This window comes from Lynx canadensis, chromosome F1 (assembly GCF_007474595.2).
Source record: "Lynx canadensis isolate LIC74 chromosome F1, mLynCan4.pri.v2, whole genome shotgun sequence".
NCBI lineage: Eukaryota > Metazoa > Chordata > Mammalia > Carnivora > Felidae > Lynx > Lynx canadensis.
Window position 1 is genome coordinate 7,842,343 of NC_044319.2, and position 23,209 is coordinate 7,865,551.

At 39.4% G+C, this 23,209-nt stretch overlaps 1 protein-coding gene across 1 annotated transcript in view; it reads right to left on the bottom strand.

Annotated features, from left to right (window-relative positions):
- The window catches only part of WDR64 (WD repeat domain 64), a 143,949-nt gene that overhangs the window by 40,129 nt on the left and 80,611 nt on the right, over positions 1 to 23,209 (bottom strand). Inside the window, exons 11-15 of the mRNA XM_030303238.1 lie at positions 15,106 to 15,232; positions 11,728 to 11,876; positions 9,107 to 9,230; positions 6,033 to 6,208; positions 4,246 to 4,419 (exon numbers count right to left, since the gene is read on the bottom strand). Of these exons, the coding sequence (XP_030159098.1) occupies positions 4,246 to 4,419; positions 6,033 to 6,208; positions 9,107 to 9,230; positions 11,728 to 11,876; positions 15,106 to 15,232 (750 nt within the window). The remainder of the gene's footprint in view (positions 1 to 4,245; positions 4,420 to 6,032; positions 6,209 to 9,106; positions 9,231 to 11,727; positions 11,877 to 15,105; positions 15,233 to 23,209) is intronic.

A 23,209-nucleotide genomic window follows, 5' to 3' on the forward strand; every position in this document is an offset into this window, starting at 1 on the left:
AGAGAAACCAATAAACAGACTCTTAACTATAGAGAACACACTGCCGGTCACCAGAGCGGAGGTGGGTGGGTGAACGGGTGAGACAGGTGGTGGAGATTAAGGATTGCACTGGTGATGAGCACTGGGTGATGTATGGAATTGTTGAATCGATGTATTGTACACCTGAAACTAATATAACACTATATGTTAACTATACTCAAATTAAAATTGAAATAGGGGATGAGATCATGCCATTTGAGATAAAATGCATGAACCTAGAAGGTATTATTCTAGGTGAAATAAGTCAGACTAAGAAAGACAAAATACTATATGATTTCACTCATAAGTGGAATCTAAAAAAATAAAACAAACTAATAAATAAACAGAAAGCAGAATTGAACCTACAAATACAAAGAGCAAACTGATGGTTGTCAGAAAGGAAGGGGGTGGGACACTGGCAAAATGGGTGAAGGGGAGTAGAAGATACGGGCTTCCAGTTATGGAATGAGTAAGTCACAGCCTAAGGATACAGTGGATGATATTGTGATAGCAATGTAATGGGACAGTTGGTAGCTACATTGTGGTGAAAATAGCATCATGTGTAAACCTGTCAAATCATTAAGTTGTGCACCTGAAACTAATGTAACATTGTGTGTCAGCTATACTCAAATTAAAAAAAAAAAGATTATAGGTGTATTATTCTTGTCACTCTCAATTGCTCTCTCCTTCCTAAAACTTCTTACGCTCTTGACATCTTTGACATAAGGCTCCTAATTTTGCTTGTGTCTGACAACCCTTCCTTTTCTGTTTCCTACTTGGTACCTCTTACTCTACCAACCTGTTAAATATTAATATGTTGAGGGTTTAGCTCTAGCCCATTGGCTTTTTCTTTTTTCCAACTCCTCTGGGCAATCTCATCATCTATGTTTTAATAATTGTTCCAATTTCAGTGTTCTAATGATCTTTTCAGTCCCCTCCCATAAGGTTTGGGGTTACATATTTAATTACTTAGAAATGTTACAGGTATCTCAACATGCATAATTTCTCACCTCCTTCAACAAGTATGTTACTTCACTCCATTCTACAGCTCACTGGGTAGCACCCCCTCAGTCCATCTTTCAAGTAGGAAGCTCCATGCTGTCCTTGATTCCTTCCTTTCTGTCAGGACCCCCCTCTCCCAACTACATAACATCAATCACTAATTAATGAAGTCCACGTTCTGCTACATTTGCCACCTAAAGATTGTTTGAAACCTCTCCTTCCACCGTCCTATCATGGCCTTATCTCTTTCACCAAAAACAGTGGCCTATTGCCTGAATCTTCTGCCTGCAATCATGTCCCATTCAAAACTGTCATCAAAGGGTGCCTGGGTGACCCAGTTGGTTAAGTGTCTGACTCTTGATTTCGGCTCAGGTCATAATCTCACAGTTCATGGGACTGAGCCCTTTGTTGGGCTCTGCACTGACAGTGTGGAGCCTGCTTGGGATTCTCTCTGTCTCCATCTCTCTCTGCCCCTCCCCGCCCATAAATAAATAAAAAAGAAAACCATAAACTGTCATCAAAGCAGCATCAAAGGTGCTACCCACAAATTTGATCATGTCATTTCTCATTTAAAGCCCTTCAATGGCTATTTTTTATACAATATTCAAGTACCTTAACGCCATGAGCATGATCTAGCCCCTACCTATCTATCCATCACCATCTTCTCTCACTCCCCGTCTTCTTTCAGTCACACTGAGGTACCTGCAGTTATTCCTCACAAACCATGCAATTTCTTACTTTTGTGACATTTTTCATTTTATCTCCTCCACTTGGCATTCACTTTGTCTTCTCAACTCCTGCTGGAAACTTTTAGATACCCTATCTGGGCCAAGCTACATCTTAGTAATTCTTTCAGACCTATTCAGCAATTGTTTTTAGGAAACTCCCCTGACCTAATCCTCCCAGCTCTCTGCTGTGCTGCCAGAGGGAAGTAGGTATAGGTACCAAACTCCACCAACCTGTTAATCCTGGTGCTAAGAACAATGCATGATACAAAGTAGGTATTCAATAAATAGTCCTTCATAAATGGAAGAGTTTTAGAGAAAGATAATTTCCATGTGCAACCCAAGTTTTTTTCCCTAAGTGACTTTTGCAAACTTTCCATCTATAGAGTAATTTCAAAATGTGTTGCAGAAAAGAAGCGCCATAAATGCTAATTATGATAAATACAAAACATAAGGGCTCAAAATCAGAGATAATTTACATTTTTATTATAACCATAAAGGTACTTTCATTATACTTCAATAATGTATTCCAGAAGTTTTTCTCATTTTTTCCAAAGCAAGCGTTTTTCATTACCCATGTAATAACTTGCCAATTGCATCAGGTCTAGTTCACTGTGCATTAATCATTGTTCAGCTTTTATTAGCTCCAAACAAGGAACATAAAACTGAACCTAGTGTTTCCAATTGTGTGGAGCTGGAAGAAAGGGACTAGAATGAGTGTTTGAGGAGATGCATTCTGTTCTTCCAGCTTTGGCACACATTATGTGGCAATGTTATCCTGAGACAGTCACTGTATATTTTGATTTCAAGTCCTTTAGCAAACTATGAAACCTACTTATCATTTAAACTAACAAGAGTGGAATTGGAATTGTAGAGCTGAACTAACATTTAAATTTGAGGGAAAATAATACAATATCTCTCCATGTAGGATGAAATAATAGTTTCCAAATTCTTTAAAAAAAATTTCCTAATGTTTATTTATTTTTGAGAGAGAGAGAGAGAGAGAGAAAGACAGAGCATGAGAGGGGGAGGGGCAGAGAGAGAGGGAGACACAGAATCCGAAGCAGGCTCCAGGCTCTGAGCTGTCAGCACAGAGCCCAACATGGGGCTTGAACTCATGAACCATGAGATCATGACCTGAGCCAAAGTGGGACGCTAAACTGACTGAGCCACCCAGGCGCCCCAGTTTCCAAATTCTTTAAAACAAGCTATATTATTCTCTCTTAAATTATGTTTGTTTCACTAATGACAGCGGTAAAACCTTAAGGCTTTCTTCAATTGCTCCCTCTATAATTTTCAGTTTCTTGCATTCTTTAGCATCTGACCACTTATCTTTGTAAAAACTGGAAAGTATAAATGGCTGAGCTAATATTAGAGTAAGCAAATAAGATTGATAAAGTCTCAAGAAAATCAATCGATCTGAATCCTTATGGGAACAAGGGCAGCTTCCTTATTTCTCTGTTCTTCAGCCTGAAACATGTCATGCACTGTACCCCTCAGGAATGATCGCATGCTCCTGCCATACTGAGTAGATACAAGTGCCTCACAAAAATACTTTCTTAGAGATTTTAAATTAACTAATTAATTTTTAAAGCAACCATTTTGTGAATCCTAATGGAAGTATATGACAGAATCTATCGAATCTAATTAAAAAAAAAAAATCAGGGGCACCTGGGTGGCTCAGTTGGTTGGGTGTTCGACTTTGACTCAGGTCATCATCTCACGGTTTGTGAGTTCGAGTCCCACCTCAAGCTCTGTGCTGACAGCTCAGAGCCTGGAGCCTGCTTTGGATTCTGTGCCTCCCTCTCTCTCTGCACCTCCCCTTCTCATGCTCTGCCTCTCTCTCTCAAAAATAAATAAACATTAAAAAATTAAAAAAAAAAAATCAAAGCTCATGCAATTAAGCCAGATTAGAGGAAGTACAGACAGAACTCCTTAAATTACACCAGGGGGTGCAATCAGCAAAATCCAGAAAATGGGAAACTATGGCACCAACTCTTAACTATCTTCAGTAGATAAATTGCAAAGGAAAAAGAGAAATGGAAATATGTTTATAGATTAAAAGAGATTCAAGACACTTATCAACTAAATGCAACAGATGGACCTTATATGAATCTTGTAAGCCATAAAAAAAAAATGAGGCAATCTAGGAAATTTGAGCACTGTGTAAATATTTGATGATATTAAGGACTTGATAAAAATTATTTTAGAAGATATCTTAAAAATAACCATGTCCTTCCATTTTTTGAGTCATTATCATGTAGAGATACATACTGAAATATTTAGGGATGAAATGACCTAATGTCTGGGATTTGCTTCAAAATAATTCTTTTGTGGTGGTTGTGGGAAGTGGTAGGAATAAAAAGGAATGTTTGGCCATGTACACATAATTCCTGAAGCTGCATGTGAGTACATAGAAGTTCAATGTATTGTTCTCTCTACTTTTGTATGTTTATAATTTTCCATAATAAAAGGAAAGAAATGAAGAAATGGAACTTACATTAGCACGTTGAGAAAAGTTTTTCTCTATCAACTCGACATGTGGGAAAGGAATAGTCATGCTCCTATTTTGAGGGGATATCCTCAGATGCACAGTGTGAATCCCACTTTGTAGCATAGGCATCACATTGGGCAGCTCCCATATTACCATGAGGCACATATCATCTTCCTTACCCTTCAATAGAAATACAGTGAGTATATGAAAAATTCAATTCACTTTTTTATTTTGAGCTGTTTTAAAGGTATAGGAAAAATAGAACATACAGTGATGTACCCCCCATCTGGCTTTATCAAATCTTAAATCCTGTTTAGATCTCTTTAATATAGTCCTGTTTCTTCTTCCTTCTCCAGAGGTAATTAGTAACCTGAATACAGTGTTAGTTATGGAAGTTTTAATATTTCTACATAAACTTATACGTGCATTCTGCATATACATATGTTACATATTATTGTACATATATATGTGTACATATATAATGATATTTCTTTATGCCTATTTATAAATGCTGTCAAACTGTATGAATTCTTTAAATTTCTTCACTTAACATCATATTTTTGAGATTTGTACAAATTATTACATATCTTATAAAAGGTTTCTTATATTTCTTCATTCTCTCAATCCTTAATCAGCACCTGCTTGGGGCAGAGCAGGAATACAAATATGGATAAGAGAGGTTTTCAGTCTTCATCAGGCTCAGTCTATGGATTTTTTGAAACATGAAGAACCAGAATAATCAAAATGAACAATGCTGCAATAAAACCAAAACCAATTTTGACTTGGGAACAGCACCAGGCTTTTTTTTTTTTTTTTTTTTTTGGAATGGTTAAAAAAGGCTTGTTTATAATAGACACTGTATATTAGGAAAAGCATACTGGTGGCCAGTTGCACTAATTGAAAGAAGGGAAATCAGTATGTTGTCATGTGGTAGAGTGTATAATAACTAAAAATTCCTTTCTACGGTGCTATCTGGATTGCTCCGACAACATGGGAAGAGTATATTGCATCAGGGATGTTTTTCACTCCTTTTTTCCAGCAGCAGGGACATCAGTCACCTTAATCAATGCTGAAATTTCATGATTGCTTCCCTAATTTAAGATTTTTTTCCCTGATTTTAGCTTTCAGAAGGGGAATAATAAATTCAATGAGTCCTCGAGTTCCAGGCAGAGAGAGATCCACTCAGTAGCCAGGATAAATGATCTAGCCTTCATTTTAAATATGAAGAAGGCATTAGCATTCTTAGGTGGTAATAGACTCGCAGAAAAAATAAATTAGCCTACCTCAATCCTCCCGAAATGGCCCTGAGCAGATTGCATCGTTAACCTCAAAGTAAACAAAGCAATTTTGGTGACAAACTGAAAAAGTGACTTGAGCATCGCTGAATGCATTATGAGTTCTGAGAACACAGGGGAATCATTGCTCCCTTACACCGAGACTGCTGGGGAGCAGTTCCACCAGGGAATTATCCTCGGACGAGGGTGTAAACAATGTCTGAGGTGGCAGCCGTGGGTCAGTTTCGCCTTTCTGATACCTGCTCCAGGGGCTGCTAACTAATCCTTCAGCAAATGCTGGCTGGGCGAGATGCTGTCGCTGATCAGCTATTCTTTTTTGTTCTTTGCTTGGACCTGGACAAGGATGCTCTTAATTGGGAGCCTCCTAGGAAGACTCGTGGAGAAATGTTATCCTCAGATGACTGGTGAGAGAGGCGTGAAATGGGGATCATCCATGGACTCCGTTGATTTCCCCAAGAAGAGCACATAGGGTACAAATATAAAACTGAGATTGCAAACCTGGATCATTTTGATTTTCCCGTTGTGCTCCAAGGTGAGGATCAAGTACTGGTGTTTTTCCTGAGCTTTCAGGAAAATCAGGCGCCGTAGCCAGTGCTCTTCCTCCTTCCAGTCTTTCCCTTCAGGCAACATTTTCATCTCCTGCCCGCTGCCAAAGTCCCAGATTTTAATTGTTCCTGAGCACACAGGAAAAAGACTATGTAGATAAAAATAATTTATAGAAAGCTTGGCTTTTATCTCAGACAAAACTGATCTAGGAGTGCCTGGGTGGATCAGATGGTTAAACGTCCAACTCATGATTTGGGCTTAGGTCATGATCTCAGGGTTCATGGGATCCAGCCCTGCGTAGAGCTCTGTGCCAACAGTCTGCTTGGGATCCTCTCTCTCCCTTTCTCTCTGCTCCTCCCCCACTCACACATGCTCGCTCGCTCTCTCTCTCTCTCTCTCTCTCTCTCTCAAAATAAATAAATACACTTTAAGAAATTGATCTAATTGAAAGCTTTCTGCCAACCATTTATCCTATGTTTATTTCCTACTATGACATGTGAGTCTCCCTAGCCTTGCTGTGCAAAAAAATGAATCTCTGTATGCCTTTATTTGTCACAGGCTAATACAAATTAGCAGGACTAGGCAATGTTTTGAAATTTGTGACAGGTTTTTTGAAACACTCAAACTCTCCTGGCTGAGCTTTCTGTATGAAGTAGATCTTTCCGCCCTGACTCTTCCGATGTCCTCCAGTTCACTAAATACCCTCCAATATCTTCCTATTTATCTAATATTATGTCACAGTAGTCAGCTATAGTGAAAGATCAGTCCAATAATGTCACATTTCCTAAGGTGCTGACATGTTTGAAGAATTTAGCTCTTACTAGGTAATAAAATATTTAAGAGAATTCCAGCAGGTAGGAATCTATCAAGCTTTGAGTTGTTTTATTGGTTACATGGGAAGGAAATGCAAAAGGGGTGCTGAGTTTCTTTTTACATCTGAAATCATATTTTCTTTGTCGTTAACTTGGGTCATTTGATTTAGGGGAACTTGATGAGGGGCCAGGAGGCTTGATTCACTGCGTGGCTGTTGAATGTTTGTTGCTAGGTCATCACTCCATGTAGGAATCGTCTCATGTAGGCTTTTCTAGGGGTCACCTCAGGTTTAGAATCCAGTGGACAGCCCCTCACGTCACTTTCCTCCCCTTGTGTCACCCTAATCCCACCCTGTCTCCTGCTTCTTATTTCCCAGCTTTACTCTTGCTGGACATCCGGAATGTTCTCACTGTGTTCTTTTACTCCCTTTATGCCAGGTACTCTCTATCAGCAACACTCACAACTCCTACCATTTGTTTACTCACTAACAACATCATTAAACGCTGACTAAATTCTCCCTATATACTCAGCACTCTGCGAGTAGCTGGGAATGAAAAGTGAACGGGCATCGTTCCTGCCCTCAAGGACTTTATGGTGTTGGAGGAATACAGTCGTGCAAACAAATGAAAGAAGGAATGCTTCCATTCAGTCCTGGATATGTGGACTACAGTCTCACGGCCCAGATTTCCTGCTACTTTGGAACTTTCGCAGTCAGATTTAATGGGGACATAGAGAGCCAGGAGAGGTACTGCTCAGCTTAGGTGTGTGGGTCGGTGGGAATGAGGGGGACCTGATGGCTTGTGAGCAGAGCTGTTCTGAGACCCGAAGAATCCTGCTTCCCAGGGTGTCCTAGAATGTCTCTGTACCTTTGTCAATTACCTCTGTGGAGGACAAACTGTCCAAGTTTGAAGAAAATCTCCACCCTAGCACTAATAATGAAATGTGACTTGCTTGTCCAAAAGTAATACTATCTTAGTCATCTGTATGAATTGCTAATGCATATGCCTGATAATAGTTGTGTACATTGCTCAGAATTTCTATTTTAACTAATTTTCATATGTATGTAGAGGGTGCTTATAGAGCAGGAAGGCTGTTTTCTTAAGAATTGTCCACATGCAGGGGCGCCTGGGTGGCGCAGTCGGTTAAGCGTCCGACTTCAGCCAGGTCACGATCTCGCGGTCCGTGAGTTCGAGCCCCGCGTCGGGCTCTGGGCTGATGGCTCAGAGCCTGGAGCCTGCTTCCGATTCTGTGTCTCCCTCTCTCTCTGCCCCTCCCCCGTTCATGCTCTGTCTCTCTCTGTCCCAAAAATAAATAAACGTTGAAAAAAAAAATTTTAAAAAAAAGAATTGTCCACATGCAGAGCAGTTGCACCAATTCACACCCCAGCACTTAGCATTCATGATTTTATTTCATGTGTATTGTCCGTCACACTTTAAAAAACTCGGACTTTCACATCAGCATGTACACACATCCCCACCAACAGGCTTACAAGCAAGAATTTCTTTGGCAAACATATCTCTAGAGTAAATAAACCATGAGTAGTGCATACAAGTTGACCATATGGTCTAGATGAAGTAGTTCTGTTGTGGGAGGTCAGGCCCAGGTGACATGATAGGTGAGGCAGCTGGAGTGCTTAGTTCCAGAAGGTTTTACACAATGCTCGATAGATAACACAAGGAGCAGCAAGCGACCTAATACCACTGGAGACTGACATCCTCTCAGGTGTGACCTGCTGTATGCTCCCAAAGAGCTTAGACATATCAACAAGCCCAATAGAGAATTCTAGGTGTTGTATAACAATGTTGGCTGGATTTTTGTCTGGTCCTCAAGTCTACTGTCAGTAAAAATATTATCAGCAAGCACTAAATGTAATGTCCATCTCTAGCTGAAGGTACCCAAAACGAAAAGGGCAAAAGGAGTCAATGCAAGTAATGCAATGCAAGTCAATGCAAGTAAATCCCACCAAAGATAGAATGAGATATGCATGAAAGACTTTTGCAAATGTTAAAGCAATAATATAAATGTAATCTCAGGTATTGATATCAGGGCTCTGGTGCTCATTAGAGAAGAGTCACTAAGGCAGAGCACTCTCTGGCATGCTGACATATTCCAGCCTGATTCATGCTCTCTCTAACCCACACAACTAATGAGTTCCTAGCACAAATTCTCAGGGCACTAAGGCAGGGAGGCCATATTCTGGATACGAGTCTGACCATTATATGCTCCTGTGGCAAAAAGAAATCCACTTTCATTAATAGCTGCAGAAGTCAGTTCAACACTGAAGCCATGAGGGTCTAAAATCTGGTATATTTGGAGGCCAGTCGCGATTTCCCATACCTGTAGGAAAGAACAACAACAACAAAAATAAAATAATCCATATACCCTTCAGTTATTAACAAATTTTACAATATTCAAAAAGCCCCAGAATTGGTACTATGCACTTCTAAAATCTTTCCCAACATTCTGCCATGAATGTTGGTTTGAGCAAACAAAGTTTTAAAAGATGCATGGGCGCCTGGGTGGCGCAGTCGGTTAAGCGTCCGACTTCAGCCAGGTCACGATCTCGCGGTCCGGGAGTTCGAGCCCCGCGTCAGGCTCTGGGCTGATGGCTCAGAGCCTGGAGCCTGTTTCCGATTCTGTGTCTCCCTCTCTCTCTGCCCCTCCCCCGTTCATGCTCTGTCTCTCTCTGTCCCAAAAGTAAAATAAACGTTGGAAAAAAAAATTAAAAAAAAAAAGTTTTAAAAGATGCATTGCTGTCTAGTAGCTACTGTGCTACCCTGGACTGTGTCTGCTGTAGGTGGCCGAGACAGGCAGCGACTATTCCAGGCACACTGGCTGTGGAGGAAGTAGTCAATTTTGCCACTGTAAGCACGAAGCAAGATTCGCAGCAAGATAGAAATGTAACAATTATAACAGACAAAACAATGAAACAGGATTTATTTCCTGTTGACATTTATCCAAATTAGCCACGGTCACAGGACAGAATCTGTGGTTGACACATGGAATCTAAGAGAACCCAGAGGAAGGTCAGGAGCTCACTGACCTTTCCAAGAAGTGTTCTGATTAGGGACACAGGCATCACTTTTAGAGACAGAGAGAAAGACTTCAGAGAAAGCTGTCTGTGTAATCAGGCTGGATGTGACTGAAAAATCCAGAAACATGTCAAGACACATCATTATTTCTCTTTGGAAACACGGGAGAGGCTCTACACCTCCAGCCTTCCAGTCTACATCTCTTCTTTTTCATGGATCTGTCATGTTCACATGTGAACTAGGCTGTCAGTGAGTAATAAAACAGAACTGGCAAGCACAGAATGGTGGCTCTCAAGGTATCTGGGGACAGGGACTGCATAAGCAAAGGGCCAGAGATGGGAAGGTGCATTGTCCCTCCGGGGAGCTGAGAGGTGTTGCAGCTGGAAGAGGGAGAGAGGGACCAAATGGAGCTCAATGGAATCACCTGGAGGCCAGGTAGCCAACCAAGGGCCACCGACTGATCTGAATGAGGCCAGTTTGGCCCTAGAGCCCACGTTGTCAACGTCTGAGTGCTCCCGAGTTCAGACAGGGTCCTCAAGGGAGAAATGAGTGATGCTGCATGAACAGGTTTCAGACATCATCCATTTCCTGGCCTGAAGTAGGATCACTCTTCAACCAATCAATCATAATGAAAACTCACCTAGATGCATTCCTTCCCCCCACTGCTTCTCTTACAGGGAAGACATTTTCTCCATAGTTTTAGTTTTCCTTTACTTATTTTGTAGGCATTATCAGAAATAGGTGATAATTAAGTGAACTCAGGAGATTTTGGCCTGAGAAAATTTCCAGCAGATGAGCACACAAGGTCAAAGATTGAGAGGGGATTTAAAGGGTCGAGCTCTCTCCTTTTGGAGATCATGCATGAAATGAAAGGACAACACTCTGAAGGAAACACTGCCAGCCATCACTGCTGGATGGCTTCAGTGGTTGTAATTACAGGTGTACTCAGGATAGCTGCATACCCCGGCCCCTGGGGAACACAGTAATGACAGGGCAGAGGAATGCAGAGAAACAGACATAGGTATCTACATCAGGCAAACCTGGATTCATATCCTAGCTTTGATGCTTACTGGTTATATGATCTGGGGCAAGTTTCTTGATTGCTATGAGTCCTAGTTTCCTCATCTTTAAAATGTAAACTTTTATGTGTCCACAGAAAACCAGTGTGGAGATTAAATAAGATCATGGGTTTGAGGCACTTGGCATACATCCTGCACCTATAGGGGTTACAGTAAACATTATAAATTTCTTTCCCTTCCTTCTTAACATATCTTCTTCCCATAGCTCAGATTTAAAAATCATCTATCTATCATCTATCATCTATCTATCCTAGTTCTCTTTCCTTGATATATTTCCTTTAAAATTTCTATTCTGATAGTAAAAACGAGCTTTATATATTTAATTGAGTGTGTGGCCTAATAAGCAGTGTAGGGGTGCCTGGATGGCTCAGTCGGTTGAGAATCAGACTCTTGATTTCAGCTCAGGTTGTGATCTCATAGTCATGGGATTGAGCCCCAAGTGGAGCTTTGTGCTGAGCACGGAACCTGCTTAAGATTCTCTCTCTCTTCCTCTGCCCCTCCCCTGCTCATGTGCACTCTCTCTTGAAAGAAAAATAGCAAGCTGTCTGAGCTGGCTTAAAATACTTGTTTTTCACATGTGCATGAACGCTTAAAAATAGCTCTACTGTTGAGTCTCATCAAATGCACCACTACAGTTACTTAATTTCCCAAAGACGTACCTGTAAAAAGAGAAAATTCTATTAGCTCTGACTTTTTCTTTCTGAAGAGCCAATATGTACTCACCTTAATTATGGATTCAGAACAGATAGTAAGGACTTGGTGAAAATATCTGTTGTAAAGCATGACATTGATCTCTCGTTCATGAGTGTGAGGAATCTGTTTTGTATCTTGTACCATCCTCGTCAGAGGATACATGTCCATAACACCAGATCCTAGAACAGAAATAAGTATCTCACAAATACCCAATATTAGAAGTTTTGAATCACAAAGGAGTTTACTCAATCATTTGTGTTTGGAAAGAACCAATCAGTGGGATTAGTAATATCAGTTCCTAGGATATCTAATGAAGTGAAAACACATTCTTTTTCTCTAAGACATTTTTGACAAATAAAGCCTATGTTATTCAGTAAGAGAAAAACATTCATTTTGACGGCTTCATTAATTTTCAAGTACAGGCGATTTGGATTCGCTGATATCCTATTTTCAGTGACCCCCATTTTTCTATTTTTTTACAGTCTACTGTTTTCCTTCTTTTAGAGAGCCTACCACATGCCTCTCCATCTGGTATATAGTAGCTTTCTGCTGAAAGGTCAGCTTTCTGCTGAAGGTAAACTTCCATTTAGTGATTGGAATTTATTGTTAGAGAGCCTTTTCCAACCAACAAATGATAAAGCACTCTGTAAACACATTCCTATTAAGTGTAATGAAAGAATGGTTGCAAGCCAGTGCTTGCAACATCAATATTAAATAAGATTAATTTCTAAATCACCATGGGGAAGTAGATGGAGAGCAGATATTCCTTATTTACATTTTCCTAAGGGGGTAGTTTATCTTTACAGGAATATATAAATGGCAAATATGATTTAACTCTCAAAATCAACTATGTATTCTGTTTCAGTGTAATGTCTAGAAATATAAATAAGAATCTCAAAGCATTTCAAAGATCAAACAAAATGAAACTTCTCTGTTTTATTGATGTGGAGATTAAATTACCAAAGATAAACCCTTTGTATTGAGTTTCTCATGACTTTCCAATCCCACCTGCACCTGTAGCAAAAGGTTCAGCAGGAGTTACTAAGCACTTTCCTAAGGTGCTTAAATTTTAAGATAAAATCTGTTCACGTGTAAAGAAGGACTTAAAAGGCTTTCCTGGTAATATTTCTCAGTTTGAATGTCCCAGTATGGACATGTGAGAGGCAAATAGTAACCAAATAACCAACACTCAGAGCTTTTTGGTAGATCATTTAACATTATATTGTGACTAACTTTTTTTTTTTTTTAATTTTTTTTTCAACATTTTTTTATTTATTTTTGGGACAGAGAGAGACAGAGCATGAACGGGGGAGGGGCAGAGAGAGAGGGAGACACAGAATTGGAAACAGGCTCCAGGCTCCGAGCCATCAGCCCAGAGCCTGACGCGGGGCTCGAACTCCCGGACCGCGAGATCGTGACCTGGCTGAAGTCGGACGCTTAACCGACTGCGCCACCCAGGCGCCCCTATTGTGACTAACTTTTTTCAGAACTCACATCAACAAAGCTAGATACGCTTATGAACCAACGGTAATGCTCTACATTTTGGCTATGCAAACACTGCAGTTACAGAGAAAGAATGTGGTTTCAGGAACCAGAAGCTCTGGGAATGAATCCCAGCTCTACCTTTTAACCTTGTGTTTTAAAACTAGTCAATGGAACTGTTTTAATATTTAGTTTGTCATTTATAAAATAGGATAAGCAGTAATTCCCAACTCATGGGGTGGTTGTGTGGGTCAAATGAAAGTACATGAAAGCACTTTGTAAAAGAACTTTACAAAAGGTAGTTGTATTAACAGAGGAATAATAAAAACAACAGTAACAACAGTATATTCTACAAGACATTTCCAGAATGTGGTGCTGCTGTCATTGGGGTTTAGAAGATTACTATGGCGGTTTCATTTGAATCAAAGCATGAAATAGAATCTGAGAGATAAGCTTCATGTAATTCTGATGTCAAGTTGATGGTTGCAGTTGATGTAAGCAATACACAGAGCTCTATATTTTTGTAGGTAAAGTACTGTCAAGATTACATAAAACTGGGAAGTAATCTTGATTTTCTCTTCTCCTTCCTCCTCTTCCTTCTTTTGTCTTGATACTTGAGTCCTTAGTTACTCTGATGATAAGTGGGTTGTAAATGCTGAGCCCACTAATCAAATATGCAAGTGGGGATACCAGGAGAATATGCTTACAGTCATTAGCATGTTATTTTCAGAGGAGGTAATAAAGAGGAGGGGTGCTTATACCTAGAATTAAGTTCTGTTTTACAAGGTGGAAAATTGTCAAGTATGAAATGCTGGTTTGGAAAAAGACCCCCAGAGTTAAAAAATAATTATATTCTCCACCGACAGAGATAGCACCATTTCCCTGCTCTAATTAATCTCACAGGAACTCAGAACAGGTGGTCAGTGGGAAAATGCTTAGGAAATGCATTCTGAGTTGGTGTTCCAGAAGGAAGAAGTACTGTTAATATTGTGTATTTTTTCTTCTAAAGCCAGAAGGCATGCATGTGAATCACACTTAACCTAAATGCCTTAGCAGAATCTTTTGTGACTTCAGGAAGCATTTCTTGTTTGTTTGTTTTTTAAGAGACAACAAGAAAAGGAAACAAATCTGTTAGCATCAGCCCTGGGGATCTGTAATTTGGAACTCTATCCTCTCTCTCCACTTCATTGTCTAGAAGCAAAGACAGGTGGGAGGGTCAGCACCTTCTAACTGACTGTCTCAGCACCAGAATGCATGGGGCTAAATTGCCTCACTGAACAAAGGGGGCATTGATTCAGCGATCTGATGCAGCCATTCTAAAATGGATTTTATTCCAGCTTCTGAGAGTCATAACAGAGCTGGCTTGCCTTCTATGCAGCAACACATCACATCCTACTTCTTGCTCAACCCAAGCCAGCATCATAGACTCAAGAACTTAAGAGCACTGACCTGGTCTTTTTGAGGAAGTTCAGTCACACATTTTATCTACCCAGTAATGGAAAGACAGGACAGGGTGGAACTGAATTAAATATCTGCTGTGATGAGGACACCTGGATGGCTCAGTCGGTTGAGTGTCCGACTCCTGATTTCAGCTCAGGTCATGATCTCACAGTTGTGGAATCAAGGCCCAAGTTGGGCTCTGCACTGAGCATGGAGCCTGCTTACAATTCTCTCTCTCTCTCTCTCTCTCTCTCTCTCTCTCTCTCTCTCTGTCTCTCTTTCTGTCTCTCTCTCCCTGTGCTCCTCTCTCCCACTCACACTCTCTCTCTCTTGCTAAAAAAAAAAAAAAATCTACTGTGATGAATCACAGTTACATATTCCCCTTCTACTTTTGCTTTTCTTCTGGTTAGTTTTCTTCAAGTGATAGTTAAAAAAGGTTAAAAGTCAAGATAAGAGTTTTGTCTGCCATTAATTGGGTACACTTACCTGTAATAAGCATGCCATTATTGGAGTCATATACCATAGAATAAATCTGCATATCTCCTGGTCCTCCCTGGCTGTCATGGAAGATTTGTAACAGTGAAAGAGTCTGTATATCCCACACCCTGAAAACCTGGGGAAAGAAAGAGCACAGTTCACCACTTTTACACCCTATGTTCCCCACTCAAAGCTATTTAGGTGAAGCATTTTCAAAGCCTGCAGTATGCTCTTAAAATCTTGCAGCAAGTATGATTTATGTGATGAGCACACATTTGCTAAACTCCAATTTGGTTCTTGGTTCAATTATTGTCGGTTAATATCAAGTAAATAGCAGCAGCGATTAAAAGTTTGCCTAGAGGAACTAGATTTTTCTATCATTACAGAGAAAGAGTATTCTTCTTTAAGAATCTGGAGGGCTGATCATGACTTACAGTTCAAATGAAGCCATCTCTCTACATTATGGATTGGAGAATAAATAGAAGATTTATATTTTATTTTATTTTTTTCACAATGGGATTTGTATTTATTTATTTATTTATTTATTTATTTATTTATTTATTTATAATATGAAATTTATTGTCAAATTTGTTTCCATACAACACCCAGTGCTCCTCCCAACAGGTATCCTCCTCAATGCCCATCACCCACTCTCCCCTCCCTCCCACTCTCCCTCAGTTTATTCTCAGTTTTTGAGTCTCTTATGCTTTGACTCCCTCCCTCTCTAACTTTTTTTTATCCTTCCCCTCCCCCATGGTCTTCTGTTAAGTTTCTCAGGATCCACATAAGAGTGAAAGCATATGGTATCTGTCTTTCTCTGTATGACTTATTTCACTTAGCATAACGCTCTCCAGTTGCATCCATGTTGCTACCAAAGCTCATATTTCATTCTTTCTCATTGCCAAGCAGTATTCCATTGTGTATATAAACCACAATTTCTTTATCCATTCATCAGTTGATGGACATTTAGGCACTTTCCATAATTTGGCTATTGTTGAGAGTGCTGCCATAAACATTGGGGTAAAAGTGCCCCTATGCATCAGTACTCCTGTATCCCTTGGGTAAATTCCTAGCAATGGTATTGCTGGGTCATAGGTAGAACTATTTTTAATTTTTTGAAGAACTTCCGACTGTTTTCCAGAGTGGCTGCACCAGTTTGCATTCCCACCAACACTGCAAGAGGGTTTCCGTTTCTCCACATCCTCTCAAACATCTATAGGCTCCCGATTTGTCATTTTAGCCACTCTGACCAGCGTGAGGTGGTATCTCAGTGTGGCTTTGATTTGTATTTCCCTGACGAGGAGTGGTGTTGAGCATCCTTTCATGTGCCTTTTGGCCATCTGGATGTCTTCTTTGGAGAAGTGTCTATTCATGTTTTCTGCCTATTTCTTCACTGGATTATTTGTTTTTCAGGTGTGGAGTTTGGTGAGCTCTTTATAGATTTTGGATACTAGCCCTTTGTCCGATATGTCATCTGCAAATATCTTTTCCCATTCTGTTGGTTGCCTTTTAGTTTTGTTGGTTGTTTCCTTTGCTGTGCAGAAGCCTTTATCTTGATGAGGTCCCAATTGTTCATTTTTGCTTTTAATTCCCTTGCCTTTGGAGATGTGTCAAGTAAGAAATTGCTGCAGCTGAGGTCAGAGAGGTTTTTCCTGCCTTCTCCTCTAGGGTTTTGATGGTTTCCTGTCTCACATTCAGGTCCTTTATCCATTTTGAGTTTATTTTTGTGGATGGTGTAAGAAAGTGGTCCAGGTTCATTCTTCTGCACGTTGCTGTCCAGTTCTCCCAGCACCATTTGTTAAAGAGACTATCTTTTTTTCCATTGAATATTCTTTCCTGCTTTGTTAAAGATTAGTTGGCTATAATTTTGTGGGCCCAATTCTGGAGTCTCTATTGTATTCTATTGGTCTATGTGTCTGTTTTTGTGCCAATACCATGCTGTCTTGATGATTACAGCTTTCTAGTAGGGACTAAAGTCTGGGATTGTGATGCCTCCTGCTTTGGTCTTCTCCTTCAATATTACTTTGGCTATTCAGGATCTTTTGTGGTTCCATACAAATTTTAGGATTGCTTGTTCTAGCTTTGAGAAGAATGCTAGTGCAATTTTGATTGGGATTGCATTGAATGTGTAGATAGCTTTGGGTAGTATTGACATTTTAACAATATTTATTCTTCCAATCCATGAGCATGGGATGTTTTTCCATTTCTTTATATCTTCTTCAATTTCCTTCCTAAACTTTCTATAGTTTTCAGCATACAGATCTTTTACATCTTTGGTTAGGTTTATTCCTAGGTATTTTATGCTTCTTGGTGCAATTGTGAATGGGATCAGTTTCTTTATTTGTCTTTCTGTTGTTTCATTATGAGTGTATAATAATGCAACTGATTTCTGTACATTGATTTTGTATCCTGCGAGTTTGCTGAACTCATGTATCAGTTCTAGCAGACTTTTGGTGGAGTCTATCAGGTTCTCCATGTATAATATCATGTCATCAAGTGAAAGCTTGACTTCATCTTTGCCAATTTTGATGGCTTTGATTTCCTTTGTTGTCTGTTTGCTGATGCTAGCACTTCCAACACTATGTTAAACAACAGCGGTGAGAGTGGACATCCCTGTCGTGTTCCTGATCTCAGTGGAAAAGCTCTCAGGTTTTCCCCATTGAGGATGATATTAGCTGTGGGCTTTTCATAAGTGACTTTTATGATGTTTAACTATGTTCCTTCTATCCCGACTTTCTCAAGGGTTTTTATTAAGAAAGAATGATGAATTTTGTCAAATGCTTTTTTCTTTTCTTTTATTAATGTGATGTATCACGTTGATTGATTTTCAAATGTTGAACCAGACTTGCATCCCAGGAGTGAATCCCACTTGATCATGGTGAATGATTCTTTTTATGTGCTGTTGAATTCGATTTGCTAGTATCTTATTGAGAATTTTTGCATCCATATTCATTAGGGATATTGGCCTGTAGTTCTCTTTTTTTACTGGGTCTCTGTCTGGTTTAGGAATCAAAGTAATGCTGGCTTCATAGAATGAGTCTGGAAGTTTTCCTTCCCTTTCTATTTCTTGGAATAGCTTGATAAGGATGGGTATTATCTCTGCTTTCAACGTCTGGTAGAACTCCCCTGGGAAGCCATCTGGTCCTGGACTCTTATTTGTTGGGAGATTTTTGATAACTGGTTCAATTTCTTCGCTGGTTTTGGATCTGTTCAAGTTTTCTATTTCTTCCTGTTTGAGTTTTGGAAGTGTGTGGGTGCTTAGGAATTTGTCCGTTTCTTCCAGTTGTCCAGTTTGTTGGCATATAATTTTTCATAGTATTCCTTGATAATTGCTTGTATTCCTGAGGGATTAGTTGTAATAATTCCATTTTCATTCATGATTTTATCTATTTGGGTCCTCTCACTATTCTTTTTTGAGAAGCCTGGCTAGAGGTTTATCAATTTTGTTTATTTTTTCAAAAAACCAACTCTTGGTTTCATTGATCTGCTGTACAGTTTTTTTTAAGATTCTATATTGTTTATTTCTGCTCTGATATTTATTATTTATCTTCTTCTGCTGGGTTTGGGGTGTCTTTGCTGTTCTGCTTCTATTTCCTTTAGGTGTGCTGTTAGATTTTGTATTGGGATTTTTCTTGTTTCTTGAGATAGGCCTGGATTGCAATGTATTTTCCTCTCAGGACTGCCTTTGCTGCATCCCAAAGCATTTGGGTTGTTGTATTTTCATTTTCATTTGTTTCCATATATTTTTAAATTTCTTCTCTAATTGCTTGGTTGACCCATTCATTATTTAGTAGGGTGTTCTTTAACCTCCATGGTTTTGGAGGTTTTCCAGGCTTTTTCCTGTGGTTGATTTCAAGCTTCATGGCATTGTGGTCCGAAAGTATGCATGGTATGATCTCAATTCTTGTATACTTATGAAGGGCTGTTTTGTGACCCAGTTTGTGATCTATCTTGGAGAATGTTCCATGTGCACTTGAGAAGAAAGTATATTCTGTTGCTTTGGGATGCAGAGTTCTAAATATATCTGTCAAGTCCATCTGATCCAATGTATCATTCAGGGCCCTTGTTTTTTTTATTGATCCTGTGTCTAGATGATCTATCCATTGTTGTAAGTGGGGTATTAAAGTCCCCTGAAATTACCACATTCTTATCAATAAGGTTGCTTATGTTTGTGATTAATTGTTTTATATATTTGGGGGCTCCCGTATTCAGCGCATAGACATTTATATTGTTAGCTCTTCCTGATGGATAGACCCCATAATTATTATATAATTCCCTTCTTCATCTCTTGTTACAGCCTTTAATTTAAAGTCTAGTTTGTCTGATATAAGTATGGCTACTCCAGCTTTCTTTTGACTTCCAGTAGCATGATAAATAGTTCTCCATCCCTTCACTTTCAATCTGAAGGTGTCCTCAGGTCTAAAATGAGTCTCATGTAGACAGCAAATAGATGGGTCTTGTTTTTTTATCCATTCTGATACCCTGTAGAAGACTTATATTTTAGATGGAGGGTTTCACATTGCTCTTTCATGACTTAAGAAGATAAACCATCTTACTAAATGAGGTTTCTAAGAACATCCCCCTCCTGCTGCCCACAGATGTAAGTACTATAGAAAGCAGTTTAGGGATGGTATAGATATAGTGGGAGTGTGGGGAATAGGTTATTCAAGCTCTCCTTTGAGAAAGGAAAGAGAATTACATAATTACTCAAACAGAGCTCCAATTGATATAAAAGAATAGAAAGGACAATCAAGTACAAATTCAGCAAAAGTAGGTCAAGTTTACTCTTTGTCATTTGAGATAACTGGTCTGTCTTAGTCTTATTAATTCTGTTTTTGTAAGCAAGTTACAGTGTGATTGAATTTCAGAAACAAGTTTGATTTGGTCAAAGTTACATTTTCTAGCATGCATCCTTAAATAACATTTTCACTTTATAATAGTTACTATTAACCTAATCATTTGGAATATTTGTTGAGCAAATGAATAATTATTATAAGAACTACCTATGAAGTAAGTAGTTTCGTTAATAGGGATATACTGTCTTCTTATTTGAGACACTTGTAAGTGAGTTAAAGGAGCTCAAAACTTCACTGTTGCAAAGGCAATTTGATTCTTATATGTAGGAGCATAAAGTTGTCTAAGTCATGTGATTTAGGGAACACTGGTAAGGAGTTTTGCCTCAAATGCATACCCTTTGTAGGCCAGTGTTACTCAGAATTTGTGCGGTTGGAAGTTACTTCCTTTGTTCTAGTAAAAACACAAATTTGGGAGAGGGTAGCTAGAACATTGAACCTTACCAGTCTTTTGTATCATAGGGTGAATGAGCATAACGGACTATTTATGAATTTAGGTTCAGAGCCCAGAATAAGAGACAAATAGGAGAAAAACCTAAAAGTGAAACTGAGGAGTGCCAAAGAAATTTATCTCTATTCAAATTGTTTCTGATTGTATTGTTTTCACCAAGATGCATTCCTGGGTGGCAGGCTTTTTACTATATGTGTATCTGTTCTGCATTGTGGTTGCTAAAAAGAACAAGGGAATGAGGCAAAAGGGGATCTGCGTTTCAGTTATAGCCCATCACTTAAATCCCTTGAGCCTCTGTTTTCTTGATTCTACAACAGACATATAACATATAGCACTCTGCACCTCACTGAATTGATGTGAACATGCTTTCAAATCTGTAATGTTTTCTATAGACTCATTCTGTTTTCTTTTTTTGTGTTTCTCTCTTCTTTAGTGTTCTGTTCTTCGGGTTTTTTGTGTGGTTTCAGGGAAGTGGTGACTGCTGGGCTGGCTGATCATGCTGCAGTCTCAGGGCTCTCTGATGCCCACTCCCTCATGTTGCCTCTGTTACCCCCACACTAGACTGCTCCCAATTTCCAAAACCCTCCTTCTTTTTCTGGTCTCTGCACACCACATACTTTTCTTATCATCTACAATTTCCTTTCAACACCCTCTATTGTGCAGTTAACTGCTGCTCTTTCCTCAAATCTGTCATAAAGAGAATTAAGGAGTCACAGTTCAGTAAGTTTATGCCCTGATGAGCCATTTCTTCTCCAAACACAGAGAAATAGTAGAAAAAATATTAAAGAAGAGAGAGACAGAAAGTAAAAGAAATAACAAGGCTTCAAAGCAAGAGACATATCACTATGGATCCAAACAAGAGGGGGGCAGGACCAGAAGCACCTCAGTGCTCCAAGGCAGAACATGTCAGTGAAACTGAGAAGCAATAGTCTGCGCTTTACTTTCTTTCTTTTTTTTTTCAATATATGAAGTCTATTGTCAAATTGGTTTCCATGCAACACCCAGTGCTCATCCCAAAAGGTGCCCTCCTCTATACCCATCACCCACCCTCCCCGCCCACCCACCCCCCATCAACCCTCAGTTTGTTCTCAGTTTTTAAGAGTCTCTTATGCTTTGGCTCTCTCCCACTCTAACCTCCTTTTTTTTTTTTTCCTTCCCCTTCCCCATGGGTTCCTGCTAAGTTTCTCAGGATCCATATAAGAGTGAACACATATGGTCTCTGTCTTTCTCTGTATGGCTTATTTCACTTAGCATCACACTCTCCAGTTCCATCCACGTTGCTACAAAGGGCCATGTTTCATTCTTTCTCATTGCCACGCAGTACTCCATTGTGTATATAAACCACGATTTCTTTATCCATTCATCAGTTGATGGACATTTAGGCTCTTTCCATAATTTGGCTATTGTTGAGAATGCTGCTATAAACATTGGGGTACAAGTGCCCCTATGCATCAGTACTCCTGTATCCCTTGGGTAAATTCCTAGCAGTGCTATTTCTGGGTCATAGGGTAGGTCTATTTTTAATTTTTTGAGGAACCTCCACACTAACCTCTTTTTTGTGCTCTACTTTCATCTTGAGGTATAGTGTTGAGAAAACTGGGAGACCGGGGACAGAGGGGGACACTGATTTCTGACCTGGAACTAAACCAAGACTACTTCTGGCTCAGGAACTAGACCTATTTCTAGACTGGATCCCAAGGGGACAGGTGGGGAAAGGCTGTAGATACAGAGGAGTGAGCATACAGACACACGTGCCAGTGTGTGCACACATACACAGAGCCCTAAATATGTAAAAGGAACTATAATTTTTAGAAAAACTTAGAAGAGGATATCCTTATGCACTTAAGAGTTGAAAAATATTTCTTCAATAAGCAAAGAAAGCATGAGCCATAAAAGATTGATACATTTAACTGAATTAGAATAAAATATCTCTGTTCAACCAAGGCAACAATCCCAAAGCCACAGAGGGTAGAAACAAGTCCAATGGTCATTGGTCAAGTTGGATAAATAGGTGATACACATACGATAGAATACTGCATAGCCGTTAAAATAAATGAACTAAAGCCATATGTTATAACACGGATAAATCTCAGCATATAGTGGTGAGTGGAAAAAAGGAAATTTCTCTAGGATTTATTCACTATATTTATAAAGAACATTGAAACATGCAAAATAAAACTATCTACAGTTGAGGGACACTTATATGTGTACTACTGGCATAAAAACATAGCACTTGTTCAAAATGAAAAAAAAAAAAACAAAACAAAAAACAAAACAAAACCAAAAAGCAAAAGGTCAACTTCTTTGGTCACCCTCCTAGCTCTAGATGCCCATAATATCTGTATACAGTAATAGCAATTAGAAATTGTCATATGATCTCATATGATGGTTTACTCAGTTGCCTTCTCTACTAAACTGTGACTTGCTTAACGGAGAAACCATGTGCTATTTGATTGTTTTCTCAGTGTCTTCTGTGTTCTCTGTAGTTAGGTTGGTTACTTAGCTGGGTTTTGGTCTGCTCACTTGCTTATTCTCTGCCTTGGTCCAGACCTTGAAGGAATTTATAATGTTGCAGCACTGTGTAGGCAGTCAGTACTCTGTAATCGGATAAATCAATTAATAAATGGGGTAACATCAGAAAACATAATTCATTGGCTCTGTTTTTAGGTGGTCTTAATGTATTAGCTACTTTGGAGGAAAGGAGGGTAGTGTTATCAATTAGGCTCTAGAATCTGTCGATTCTAGTTCTCTTCTCTATTCATTTCCCTCAGGGTGGACAGTGTTCCTGTGGCCGGTGTTAGTGCCTCAA